General features: G+C 51.5%; 1 protein-coding gene across 3 annotated transcripts; it reads right to left on the bottom strand.

Annotated features, from left to right (window-relative positions):
* Positions 1-645: 645 nt before the first annotated feature.
* On the bottom strand, positions 646-4,613 carry Cd63 (CD63 molecule). Of its 3 annotated transcripts, none has more exons than XM_048362455.1 (8): positions 4,589-4,613; positions 3,007-3,083; positions 1,942-2,130; positions 1,712-1,786; positions 1,518-1,610; positions 1,264-1,404; positions 975-1,058; positions 646-801 (listed from the first exon to the last, which is right to left on the bottom strand). In XM_048362455.1, the coding sequence occupies exons 2-8, from the start codon at positions 3,070-3,072 to the stop codon at positions 736-738; spliced, it is 714 nt and encodes a 237-aa protein (XP_048218412.1). In that variant the 5' UTR covers positions 3,073-3,083; positions 4,589-4,613; the 3' UTR covers positions 646-735. The 3 variants fall into 3 exon arrangements, with proteins under 3 accessions (XP_048218412.1, XP_048218403.1, XP_048218420.1); XM_048362446.1 differs by lacking the exon at positions 4,589-4,613 and adding an exon at positions 3,812-3,877; XM_048362463.1 differs by lacking the exon at positions 4,589-4,613 and adding an exon at positions 3,426-3,497.
* Between the last annotated feature and the right edge of the window lie 9,052 nt (positions 4,614-13,665).

The raw sequence follows: 13,665 nt of genomic DNA, 5'->3' as shown, positions 1-13,665 counted from the left end.
AGGAAGTGGTGCTATGGCTCCACGTGCTAGAGCACTAGCCTTGAGTTAGATACATCAAGGACAGCCCTTCGGCCCTGAGTTCAAGCCCCATGACTGACAAAAAAAAGTTTTCATAGAAGGAAATATTAACCATGGCCTCATGGTAGAGTGCTTGCCTAGCATGCATGAACCCTGGGTTTACCCTGGGTTCAATTCCTCAGCACCACATGAACATGTGGCTCAAGTGGTAGAGTGCTAGCCTTGAGCAAAAAGAAGCCAGGGACAGTGCTCACACCCCAGGACTGGCAAAAAAAAGAATCAGAAACACTGGCCATACATGTCCCAAACAACTTAGTATCCATCACTCAGAAGACTGAGAACATACAGAGAGGGAAGGGGCTAGGGCACTGGTGATTGGCATCTGCAATCCTAGCCACTCAGGAGGCTGAAATCTGAGGATCACAGTTCAAAGCTAGCCCAGGTAGGAAAGTCCATGAGTAACCAACAAACCAAAAGTGGAGCTGTGACTTAAGTGGTAGAGTACCAGCTTTGAGTGAAAAAGCTAAGGGACAACACACGTCATGAGTTCAAGCCCCAGTACAGTTAAAAAAAAAAAAAAGTTGGATCAGGATCCAATATCACTCTAAGACAGAGAAACCTTCTCTCTTTTGGTGTGAAAAAATAATCCGTTTAATTGAAAAACCTGGAGGACATCACTCCACTCCCCACGATAAAGAAGCTGAACAGCCCAGGCCCCTACATCACTTCATAGCCGCTTCGGATGCTCTTCACCAGGCAGCAGGCAAAGACAATTCCCAGGACCTGGAAGGCAATACGGGGCAGAGTAAAGGAGTCAGAAGCACAAGCAAGCTGCCCCTCAAGGGATCCCACATACACCTAGGACCCCCCCTCCCCAGGCCAGCACCTCCAGCTCAGCACCCTCCTCCCTACACGCCATGGACTGAGTCCCAGCCCCTGCCCAGAGCACCACTCACCTCCACAAAAGTGATGCCCAGGGCCGCTGCGGCCACCAGCAGTACCTTCTTCCTCAGGAAGACCCCGATGCTCTCCACACAGCCCTGCAGGCCGGCAAAGAGCCATCAAAGAGACTTCCGGCCACCTCCTGGGTCCATCTGTCTCTCCTCCCACCCTCTCCTCACCCCTCCCTCCCCTTCCCAACCACAGGGGGAGGGAGGAGGAGGGGGGAGGGGGGAGGAGGGGGCCGCGGCAGAGGAGCACCCCAGGTTTCTTCTGCCACAGGTCTTGCCAGTCTTCTTCCCCTACCTTGGGATGGATGGCCTCCACCTTGAAATCCTTTCCGCAGCCCACAGTGACGTTGACACAGCAGGAGTCAGGGACTTGGTTCTTAGCCATGTCAGGGACCTTCGCCCAGTCTGTATAGTTACTAGCTCCGCAGCAGCTAAACTGGGGGAGCAGAGAAAAGTAGAAGTTGCTAAGCAAGCCCCCACCTCTGGCACGGAGGTGAAAATGCTCTCCCACACACACACACTCCTCCCGCACTGAGCAACCCGGCTCACTCTTTTCTGCAATTCATCCAGTAACAACTCAGTGTTGTTTTTAGGGTAATTCTCCATCTGCTGCCGGAAACCCTTCTCAAACTCCATTACCACCTAAGAGTAAGGAGAGGAGAGGGGAGTTATATTAGACAATCAGGACAGTGGGCCCCAGAGCACCCCAATGCAGGAAGATTCTTCCCATGTTCTCTGCTTACCTTGTCTTTAAACACGTAGCCCGCAATGGCCACGGCCATCTCCACCAGCACTATAAGAGACAGGAAAATGGCAAACTGGGGGGGCAAAAGAGAGCCAGAGTTAGGTTTGAAGTCTGGATAAAAAGGGCCTGTGATGGCCCACGGCCTCTAGAACACTCGTGGAAGCCTCACTTACCCACCCACCCCACTGAGCCCAGAAATCTCCCGGCTGTTCCCACGCCCCTACTCACAGTGACCATGAGACAATAGTTTTCTTTGCAGGCCCCACAGCAGCCCACAAAGGCCACTAGGAAGAGGAAGGCACCCACGGCAATGATGGCCACAGGCAGCAGGGTGCTGGGGGTCGTCTCCTGGATTATGGTCTGATTGAGGAAGAGCTGGGCAGCTACCCCCACAGCGATCAGTCCTACTGCACAGGCCTGAGGGAAAGCAGGTGGAGGTTAGAGCAGACGCACAACCCAACAGGCCTGCACTGGGGCGGTGGAGGTGCACCAAGGGCACACACCTGACCAGCACCCAGAAAATTGAGATTGCCAGGGATGGAGGTACCCCCATCCTGGCCCCACAGTGAAGGCTGGGGACTGACTAGTTCAGGGAAGGGGGCGTCAGGGGTCATGCCTTTCCTTAAGCAGCTCTAGAGCCAGGAGTTGAACCCAATACAAAACGGAAAGGAAGCTGAAAAGCTTGACTCCAGGGCACAAGTGCCTACCTAAGGCGGAGAAACGCTTCCCCTGACTCCCCAAACCACCCTGGTGACTAGGCCCAGCCAGGTCAGGGAGAAGGGAAGGTGAAGGGGGCCAGGGTGGCATGGCTGGGGGAGGGGGGTGGACAATAACCTCTCCGGTTGGGGGGCATTCAGGTGGACAGGCAGCTAGCAGGGTAGGAGAAGGGAGTAGGGAGGGCTGAGGAGGTTGGGAGAGGAGGCGCCCTGATAGCATCGGGCAGTTGGCTGGTTGCCCCACAGGCCGCCCCATATCACAAGTGGTTGGGTCACCGGACAGGAAGACGGGAGGAGGAGGAAGGGACAGGAATTGCAGCAATTTCTGGAGGACGAACCCGGGTTCCGAACTCGTAGAATTGGTAGCCTCAGGGACTGGCGGGGCGGGGGGGGGGGGGAAGGGGGGGCAGGGGAGCTTGGAGGGCAGGGCGGCCCGAGCTGCCGGGGCCCTGCACCCGCCCCCCCATCTGGCTTCCAGCTGCTGCCTTCATCCAGACAGCCTCATGGGCCTGGAGTCCCCGCACCCAGCCGGCGGCGGCGGCAGCCCCCCCATCGCCCCTTCCTCCTCCCAACTCACGCAGAAGACCAGCAGGAAGACGTAGAGCAAGAACTTGACACACCGCATGCCTCCTTCCACCGCCATGGCTGCAGGGCCTGGGGGCGAGGGGAAGGGGTGAGGCCGGAGAGGAGGGAGGGGAGACCGGACGGGGCGGGGCGGGGGGGGGGAAGGCCGCAGAGGGAGGGAGGGGAGAGGCCGGGAGGAGGGGATGAGGCCCGGAGCGCGTGAAGGGAGGGGTGAGACCGGGAGGGGGGCGCCGGGCTTCCCCTTCCCCGGCCCTCGCGAGTTCCCGGGCAGGCCCCCATTCCCGGCCCCTCCCACCCGGAAGCCCGCGGTCAGATCCACGTCTCCCTGCCCCCCGCCGCTGCCCACGGGAAGGGGGGGGGAAGGAGGGAGAGAGGAGAGGGGGCGACGCGATCCCAGCCGGTCCCCCTCACCCCGCGCTGCCCGGCCCGACCGCGGGGCACCACCGCCCCGGGGCCAGGCTCGAAGCCGATCCTCGACGGGGCTCCCCGAGCCCCCGCTCCCCGCCCAACCTCCGCCAAAAGCCCGTGCGGGGCTCGGTCGCGGCACCCCACCGCCCCGGCCACTTTCTGCGCGACGCCGATCCCGAGAGGCGGCCAAGATCCCGAGAGCCCCGCGCGCCCACTCGGGCTCCTCGAGGAAACTTTCAGGCAAAGCTTCCCAAGGCTCCGGGGAGCGCGGGGCTGGGTCCCGGAGGAGGGGGAGGAGGCCAGGGCCCCGGAGAAGAGCGTGCCCGCAGGGATCTCTGAGACCCGCGGCGCCCCCGGCCCACGGCGGTCCCCTCGGCCCGCGGCCTCACCTGAGCTCCTCGAGGTCGCCCGCTCCACTCCGCCGCGGCGCCCGGCCCTCTGGCTGCGCCCCCCTCGCCCCGCCTGCCGCGGCCCCGCCCCGGCTCCCGCCGCCGCCCCCTCCTTCCCCCCGTGGCCGCCCGCCGCCCTCGTGACGCGGGAACAGCTGCGGCCTGAGTCACCGCGGCCGGCCGGGGCGGGGTGGGCTCCGGGTCCCCGCTGCCCAGCCCGACGGGAGCCACGTGGCCCCCTCCCGGAAGCCCGGCGCCCACCCCCGGCGCCGAGGGGGCTCCGCGCGCCCGACCCCTCGGAGCGCCGCCAGCCGGGGAGGCGGGTGAGGGCGCCAGGCAGGGGCGGTGACTGGACGGTCTCGGGACCAGCTGGGGAGCCCAGAACCCACCGCCGCCCCGTCCGCGCCCCCACCGCCCGGGTCCTGGGTCTGCCTGGATCGGGCGGGGCCGGGAGTCGACACTTCCAGCAAGTCTCCAGCCCTCTCGCTTAGGGAAGTCCCCCGGCTTTCTGGACTAGGGGTTCCTGGCCTCCCGCCTGAAGCGGCCTCTCCATTTTTCCAGGGCTCCTGGGCCAGCTTACCCGGCCGTCCATTACGGTCGGCTCGCTGTTCCTCCCTGGGGGAAGATTAGCAGCCAGTCCAGGGTCGCTTCCCTGCCATTTCGGGGGGGCGGGGGGAGGAGGAGGCGGGGAGCTAGGGATCGCAGAGCGAATTCACCGTGGCCTGCGGGGTTCCCTTCTCCCAAGCAAAGCCCGGGGGAGGCCGCGAGCGCGGAGGCCCCGGTCGGGTCCGAACCCGGATTCTTGGGTACTACATTCGAGAGCCGCTTCCTGGGCCCTGGGGGTGGGGAAGTTTGGACGGAGAAAGAAAAAAAAACTTTTGTGAGCAAAGGGCGAGCTCGATGACACGTGCTTGTAAATCCAGCTAAGCGGAAGGTGAAGACCGGAGCATCACCAGTGGGAGCCCGATCCGAACAGCTTAGAACAACTTGGTGAGACCCTGTCCGGAAAAGAAGGGTCGGGTTACCTAGCAAGTACAAGGCCCTGAGTTCAAAGCTCCATTACCATAATAAATAAATAAATAAATAAAGCCAGGCATGATTCCATGCCTGTAATCTTAGCTACTCCACAGCAGAGATCAGGAGAATAGAAGATGAAGGCTAGCCCAGACAAAAAAGTTTGTGAGACTCCTGTCTCAACCAATTTAAAAAAAAAAAAAAAAAAAAAAAGCTGGACGCTCACATTTGTGATCCTAGCTACTCAGGAGGCAGTTGGATCTGGTGTCTGCTGCCTGTCATCTCCTGAAATCCTATAAAGGAGGCTCTCCATCCTGGTTAGCCAGAGACCTGGGGCTTGGAGGTGGGGCTTAGGTCATGAGTACCAACCAGTGAGCAAGTGGCAGAGAATCATTTCCAGCCCCTGTTTCAGACCAAAAAAGTGATACCCCAATTCTAAAAATAACAGTAAAAGAAAAGGCAGAGGGGGTGGCTCAAGTGGTAGTGTCAAAGTCTGTGAGGCCCAGAGTTAAAACCACCACAATACAAATTTTTTAAAGCCACCCTTAGTTGGGCACTGGCACCTCATGCCTGTAATCCTAGCTACTCAGGAGACTGAGATCTGAGGACCACAGTTCAAAGCCAGCACTGACAGGAAAGTCTGTGAGACTCTTTTTTTTTGGGGGGGGGGGGCAGTCCTGGGGCTTGGACTCAGGGCCTGAGCACTGTCCCTGGCTTCTTCTTGCTCAAGGCTAGCACTCTGCCACTTGAGCCACAGCGCCACTTCTGGCCATTTTCTGTATATGTGGTGCTGGGGAATCGAACCTAGGGCCTCATGTATACGAGGCAAGCACTCTTGCCACTAGGCTATATCCCCAGCCCCTCTATGAGACTCTTATCTCCAATTAATCACAGAAAAAAATCCAGAAATGGTGTTGTAGCTCAAAGTAGTAGAGCAATAGCCTTGAGCAAAAGGAGCCCAGGGACAGCACTCAGGCCCAGAGTTCAAGCCCCAAGACTGGCAAATATATATGCGTGTGTATATGTATATATATATATGTATTTAATTTTAATGTATTTAGTTTTAATTCTGGCTGTAAATATAGAATGCTTGGTAGAATGCTTGCCAAGCATATGCAAAGCCTTAGAGTGGATCCTCAGTACCAATTTCCAATTCAAAGTAAAAAGAAAAGAAAAAAAAACAACTTCCCCTTGGAAGGCTGAAGCAGGGAGATCGTAAGTTTGAGACCAGCCTTGGCTCTGTAGTGAGACTCTGCCTCAAAAAAGAAAGGGAGGGGCTGGGAATGTGGTTTCCTGGCAGAGTGCTTGCCTAGCATATACGAAGCCCTGGGTTCAATTCCTCAGTACCACATAAACAGAAAAAGGCAAAAGTGGTGCTGTGACTCAAGTGGTAGAGTGCTAGCCTTGAGCACAGAGAGGCTCAGGGACAGAGTCCAGGCCCAGAGTTCAAGCCCCAGGACCAGCAACAAAGAAAGAAAGGGAAAGGAAGGGAGAAAAATGAAATTATGTTATTTTCAGGAAAGTGGATGAAACTGGAGATCATTGTGTTAAGTAAAACAAACAAGTTTCAGAGACAAGTTTCATATATTTTCTTTTGTATAAGGAGTAGGGGATGGGAGATACACATGACAGTATAAGGGGGAATGGTAGGGAAAATGGAAGAGGGGAAAGAATGGGAAACAGTAATGAGGTGGATACAATCAAAGTATCTTATATTCATGCATGAAAAATGTCAGCATGAAACTCCTCACTTTCTGCAATTTATATGCTCATAAAACAAGCAAACAAACAGTGAAAGAGCAAAGGGAAAGTGATCTGGCTGGACTTCTGAGGAATGCCTTCTGCCCCTTCACGCTCCTAATAGCATACACTGGACTCATTCTGGATCTTGTTCTCCCTTCTGCTCAGCAGGCCGTGGAGGAGGAAAAATGCCAGCGAAAGGGGTATTCACCCATTTTCTTCTTGTTCTCCCACTAGATGCCAGGCATGTGCTAGGCACAGGGCAGAAAATGAAAATGTGGATTGCCCTCTGCCAGGAGGCAGAACCAAGTTCTCAGAATCAGGCTGATGAGCACAGGGAAGGATGGAGAAAGGAGAATGGATCTCACAGAAATCTCCATGGTGACCTTGAGGAATAGAAGGGCAAGTTCTTAAGGACAGAAAAGTGGTCAGCTGTACAGAAGTAGCATTTAAAATTTTTGTTATAATAAAGGTAAAGTACAGTGATATGAGTCAGGTCAAAGAGCACATTTCTTTTTGGACAATGTCACCCCTTCCCTGGCTCTCTCCTAGTTTTTCCATCCTACTCCGCACCACAAGTTGTATAGTTCATTTTCAACATAGTGTCTAGTGAGGACCACTAGAAAAGGAGTATTTTTTCTAAGTATATGGCAGACCTGGCACTCTTGGTTTACACTTGTAATCCTAGCTTCTCTGGAAACTGAGACCTGAAGGATCAAGGTTCAAAACCAGCCCAGTTAGCAAAGTCCCCTCCAAGACTCCATTTCTGATTAACCAGTAAAATGCTTAACTGGAAGCTTGGCTCATTTGGTAGAATGCTAGCCATGAGCAACAGATTCATGAGAGTTTGAGCCCCTGAATTCAGGCCCTGATACTAACACACATATGCACAGACACGTGCATACACACACACACACACCAGATATGTGGCAGGTAGAGACTGGTGCTAGATATGGTAAAGATGGGTGGACAAACTGTCCAAATATCAAGATAGACCTAAAATACATAACAGGCAAGCATAATGCTTTTTTTTTTTTTTTTTGCCAGTCCTGGGGCTTGAACTCAGGGCTTGAGCACTGTCCCTGGTTTCTTTTTACTCAAGGCTAGCACTCTGCTACTTGAGCCACAGCACCACTTCTGACCTTTCCTATATATGTGATGCTGAGGAATTGAACCCAGGGCTTCATGTATATGAGGCGAGCACTCTTGCCACTAGGCCATATTCCCAGCCCAAGCATAATGCTTTGTCCTGTTTCTTTGCACAAACAAGTCGGCTGCAAAAAAACATTTTGGAAACAACTTGGGAAATGTGCATATTTATTAAATGAGAAGTAGAAATGACAATATTTTTTCATTAGGCTGGCTTTATTTGTTGCTCAGTGGGGTGACTTTGCCTACCATGCACAAGGATCTGAGACTATAATCTCCATTGCTGCAGCATGAAAAAAATCTATTTTGTTAGCTTTGCAATGATATGACTATCCTGGCACCAGTGGCTCACACCTCTGATCCTAGCTACTCAGGAGGCTGAGATCTGAGGATCTTGTTTGAAGTCAGACCAGGCAGAAAAGTCCCTGTGAGACTCTTAACTCCAGTTAACCACTCAAAAACTGGGGATGGAGCTGTGGCTCAAGTGGTAGAGTGCTAACCTTGAGCACAAAGATGCTTAGGGACAGTGCCCAGGCTCTGAGTTCAAGCTCCAGGACCTGCACAAAATAATAATAATAACAATATTAATCAGTAAGTTTTGAGTAATCTATGGACAGGTAAGCCAGGGAAGAAAAGAGCCATAGCCTCCAGAAGGCTTCACAGGGTGAGGTCAGGGGCTGAGGGTATCTAGTAAAGAGGCTGAAAGGGAGCGGAGTGGGCAGGGCTGGGCCTCTCTACCAGATGCCAGGCCCTGTGCTAAACACAAAGTTCATTAGCTCAGGGCTTCATCCTCACAATCACCTCTTTTTTTTTTTTTAATTTTTTTTATTATTAATTAAGCAAAAAAAATTTTTTTACAAGGTGTTGTGCACCGAGGGTACAGTTACATAGTAGGGCAGTGTGTACATTTCTTGTGATATCTTACAACCTGTTTTTCCATCCCTTGTCTAGGTCAGGTAGACCCATATGCAATTTACAATGTATCAAGCACATATACAGTGTTCACAGACTTGGTCTCTACTGTCTCTCCATCTCCCTTTGTTAACAGTCATATATCAGGGAGATCATGCCCCTTTGTTTTCTGTGTTCTAGGCTTGTCTCGCTCAACATTATTTGTTCGAGTTCTGACCATTTCCCTGCGAATAACAATATTTCACCATTCCTAATCGCTATGTAGTATTCCATTGTGTATAAGTACCATATTTTTTGGATCCATTCATCTGTGGAGGGGCATCTGGGTTGTTTCCACATTTTGGCTATTGTGAATTGTGCCGCAATAAACATGGAAGTACAAATGTCCTTTTGATATCTTGGGTTTTGCTGTTTAGGATAGATGCCTAGGAGTGGTATGGCTGGGTCATAGGGTAGGTCTATATTGAGCTTTTTGAGAAACCTCCATACTGTTCTCCAAAGTGGTTGTACTAATTTGCACTCCCACCAACAATGGAGAAGGGTTCCTCTTTCCCCGCACCCCCTCCAGCATTTGTTGTTTCCTGAGTTCAGAGTATAGGCCATTCTAACTGGGGTGAGGTGGTATCTCAGGGTTGTATTTATTTGCATTTCCTTTACTAGCAGGGATGTTGAGCATTTCCTCATGTGTTTCTTTGCCATTTTTATATCTTCTCTTGTGAAGTCTCTCTTTAGCTCTTTTGCCCATTTCCTAATAGGTTTATTGGGCTTGGAGGGGCTTAGTTTTTTGAGTTCTCTGTAGATGACAGATATCAGGCCTTTGTCTGTTGCTGTGCTGGTAAATATCCTTTCCCATATCGTTGGCTGTCTTTCTATTTTGGTGGCTATGACCTTAGCTGTGCAGAAACTTTTTAATTTGTAGTAGTCCCATTTGTTGAGTCTTTCCCCTATTTGTTGTGCCCCTGGGACTCTATTCAGGAAGTTCCTTCCTGTGCCTATAAGTTCTAGTGTCTTTCCTACTCTGTCCTTCAGTAGTTTCAAGGATTCAGGTCTGATGTTGAGGTCCTTGATCCATTTTGAGTTGACAATCACCTCTTGACTCTATTCCGTTTCCTGTTTTAGAAATAAGAAACCAAGCCAGGCACTGATGGTTCATGCCCATAATCCTAGCTACTCAGGAGATTGAGATATGAGGATGGCAGTTCAAAACCAACCCAGGCAGGGAACGCTATAAGACTCTTATCTCCAATTAACAGCCAAAAAAAAAAAAAAAAGCTGGAATTGGAGCTGTGGGCCAAGTGGTAGAGCACAAACCTTGAGCATAAAAACTCAGGAACAACATCCAGGCCATGAATTCGAGTCCCAGGACCAGCACTAAAAAAAAAGAACAAGGGGGCTGGGAATATGACCTAGTGGTAAAAGTGCTCGCTTCATATACAAAAAAAAAAAAAAGAACAAGGGCTGGGAATATGGCCTAGTGGTAGAGTGCTTGCCTTGTATACATGAAGCCCTGGGTTCGATTCCTCAGCACCACATATATAGAAAAGGCCAGAAGTGGCGCTCTGGCTCAAGTGGTAGAGTGCTAGCCTTGAGCAAAAAGAAGCCAGAGACAGTGCTCAGGCCCTGAGTTCAAGCCCCACGACTGGCAGAAAGAGAGAGAGAGAGAAAGAATGAGCAATGAAAGAACAAAAGGAAGGAAGAAAGAGAGGGAGAGAGGAAGGGAGCGAGGGAGGGGGGAGGGAGGGAGGAGGGGAGGGAGGAAGGAAGGAAGGAAGGAAGGAAGGAAGGAAGGAAGGAAGGAAGGAAGGAAGGAAGGAAGGAAAGAAGGAAGGAAGGATCGAGCCAAGACTCACAGACATAGGGTAACATGTCCAGAGCCCCAGACAGTGAAAGGAAGTCTTAGGATTTGAACCCAGATCTCTAAGTGTTCTAAGGCCATGTCCCTGCCCCCCTTCTCTAGGAGGCCAGGAAAAACATTATGAGGTGGGGGTAGGAGTTAGGGGACAACAGCGACCCTAGTGCTCAGTAGTGAGAAGCAAGGGAAAGGCAAGGAGGAGGAGAGGGGGAGCTGAGAGGAAGGTCAAGAGAATGGTACCTGCCTAGGGAGCCCAGGGCAAGCTCTGGCAAGGGCACAGGGGTGTCTTCTGAGTGGTAAAACAACAGGGAACAGAAGGGTGCACCAGGAGGTTCCCAGAGGCCATGGAGAGTTGGGAAGGGAGACAAGCAAGAGTGTAGGTAAAACTAGTCAAGACAGAAGGTAATTGTTAGTAGGATAGGGAGTTAGTAGCATTTCTTTTATTTTTTATTTTTTTCCAGTCCTGGGGCTTGAACTCAGGGCCTGGGCACTGTCCCTGGCTTCTTTTTGCACAAGGATAGCACCCTACCACTTGAGCCACAGCACTGCTTCTGTTTTATTCTGGTTTTTTTATGTGGTGCTGAGGAATCAAACTCAGGGCTTCATGCATGCTAGGCAAGCACCCCTACCACTAGGCCACATTCCCAGTTTGTTTATTTTTATTTGTTTTATATATTTATTGGCAGTACTGGATTACAGGCATGAACTTTTTTTTTACTGGAGTTTGAACTCAAGGCCTTATACTTTATTTCTCTCTCTCTCTCTCTCTCTCTCTCTGTTATTTTTTTGTCAGTCCATGGGGCTTGAACTCAGGGCATGAGCACTGTTCTTGAGCTTTTTTTCTCAACCACTTGAGCCACAGCTTCACTTCTGACTTTTTGGTGGTTAACTGGGGGGCTGGGAATATGGCCTAGTGGTAGAGTGCTTGTCTCATATACAAGAAGCCCTGGATTCGATTCCTCAGCACCACATATATAGAAAGGGCCGGAAGTTGCCCCAGGACTGGCAAAAGAAAAAGAAGAAGAAGAGGAAGAAGAAAAAAAGAATCTCATGGACTTTCCTGTCTGGGTTGGCTTCAAACTAAGACTCTCAGATCTCAGCCTCCTGTGTAGCTAGGATTACAGGTCTGACCCAGCCCTTATGCTTTCTTGGCTGGCACTACACCATTTAAGGTATACCTCCAGTCCTGCTTTTTGCTATCTAGTTTTGTTTTGTTTTGTTTTTTGCCAGTCCTAGAGCTTGAAATCAGGGTCTGAGCACTGTCCCTGGCTTCTTTTTGCTCAAGGCTAGCACTCTACCACTTGAGCCACAGAGCTACTTCTGGCCGTTTTCTATATAAGTGATGCTGAGGAATCAAACCCAGGGCTTCATGTATACGAAGCAAGCACTCTACCACTAGTCCATATTCCCAGCCCTGCTATCTGTTTTGGAAATGAAATCTCACAGATTTGTTTCTGCCCAAGCTGGCCTCACACCATGATGTGTGGCTCATTTCTGTAATTCTAGCTACTGAAGAGGCTGAAATCTGAGGATCTTAGTTCAAAGCTAACCCAGACACAAAAGCCCACAGACTTATCTCTAATTAACCACCAAAAAGCCAGAAATAGAAGTGTAGCTCAAGTGGTAGAACACTAGCCTAAGCAAAAAAGCTCAGGCACTGAGTTCAAAACCTAGTATGGCAGGAAAGGGGTGGTGGTGGAAGACATTAGGGGAGAAAATAGGCAGGAGGAGAAAGGAGACAGGGGCGGTAGGACTTGAGGAAATGAAAGGTGCATCAGGGTCAAGGCCTCACCCCCACTAAGGGAGGGTAAGAAGAATGGTGGCTGGAATTTAAGGTCAAGAGGTTGCCTCTGCTGATAAATTTTGAAAGTATTTTAACGTTATGTATGGATTGATTTTAAAGGGTTGCATTGTAACATGAAGAACACATTTAAATTAAAGCTCTAAATAAAAAAAAAAACAGAGGTTGCATCTAAAGGGGGCCTGGATTTGAACCCTGAGGGTCCAACTTTGGATAATGAAGAGGATCTGCCCAGACTCCATGCTCAGAGCAAAACATGGGGAGGTATAGGTAAGGCACCTACAGGCCTGATGGAAGCACTACCGTGAGAGACCTGTCATAGACAGGGTGTGCCCCCATGTGAGTTCCCACGGGGGGCCCCCATGTGAGTTCCCACGGGGGACCCCCACAGCGGCCTCCTGGCCATGTCAGTGCTGTGCTGGCTAGCAGAGTCTGCAGTCATAATGGTGGCTGCTCCTGCTGGGAGGCCGCATGCTTCACCGTGATCCCCAGAACACTGACCAGGTCCCCGTGTGTCCTTCTGCAAGAAGAGGGAGGCAGAGGGACGTGAAGCCTCTGGGTCAGGCTCAGCCTACAGGAAAAAGCCCACGGCTGGATGTACCAGCTCAGGTGCTCCACCTGCCCCTGCAGGACCCTCCCAACGTTAACTTTCTGAATCTCAGCTTCTTCTCAGTCTCATAGGAAGGAAACTTCCTCTCCCACATCATAGAGCAGTGAGGAAGATCACAGAGGAGCTGCGGGGTACTGGCAGTTCATGCCTGTAATCCTAGCTACTCAAGGGGCTGATATCTAAGGATCGTGGTTCAAAGCCAGACCCTGCAGAAAAGTCCATGAGACACTTATCTCTGATTAACTACTGTGGTTCAAGTGATAGAGTGCTAGCTTTGAGTGAAAAACTAAGACCAACACAAGAAAGAAAGAAAAGGAAAGAAAGAAAGAAAAGAAGGCAGGGTTGATTGGGGGATGGAGGGAGGGAAAAAAGAGAAAGATAGACAGAGAAAGAGACAAAGAGAAATAAAGAAAAGAAGGCAGGCAGGCAACAGGCCTGGATACAGAGGCTGGTGGGCACAGGAAGAGGGAGCAGGGATGTGAAGAACTTGCCTGCCCCAAGCCCGTTTGTTCCCTTCCCCCCCACACACACACATGGATACAGTCATGCCACTCACTCAGCGTGCTGGGCTGAGAGCAGATGGAGTTGCAATGGTGGGAGGTGCAGACTTCCTAAGAAGAGCCTAGCCAGACTTTCTGGCTATCCTTACACCTCCAGTACACACACACGCACACACACACACCATCCTCACCTGACAACAACTTGGAAAACTGAATTTTCTCTGAAGACTTCTGTCTTCTGCTGCCTTCACCTTCTTTGGCCAGGGAGCCCAGGTT

The sequence above is a fragment of the Perognathus longimembris genome, chromosome 1 (genome assembly GCF_023159225.1).
Source record: "Perognathus longimembris pacificus isolate PPM17 chromosome 1, ASM2315922v1, whole genome shotgun sequence".
Classification (NCBI taxonomy): Eukaryota; Metazoa; Chordata; class Mammalia; order Rodentia; family Heteromyidae; genus Perognathus; species Perognathus longimembris.
The sequence above is the reverse complement of the archived record's forward strand: the minus strand, read 5'-3'. Positions and strand labels throughout refer to the sequence as shown.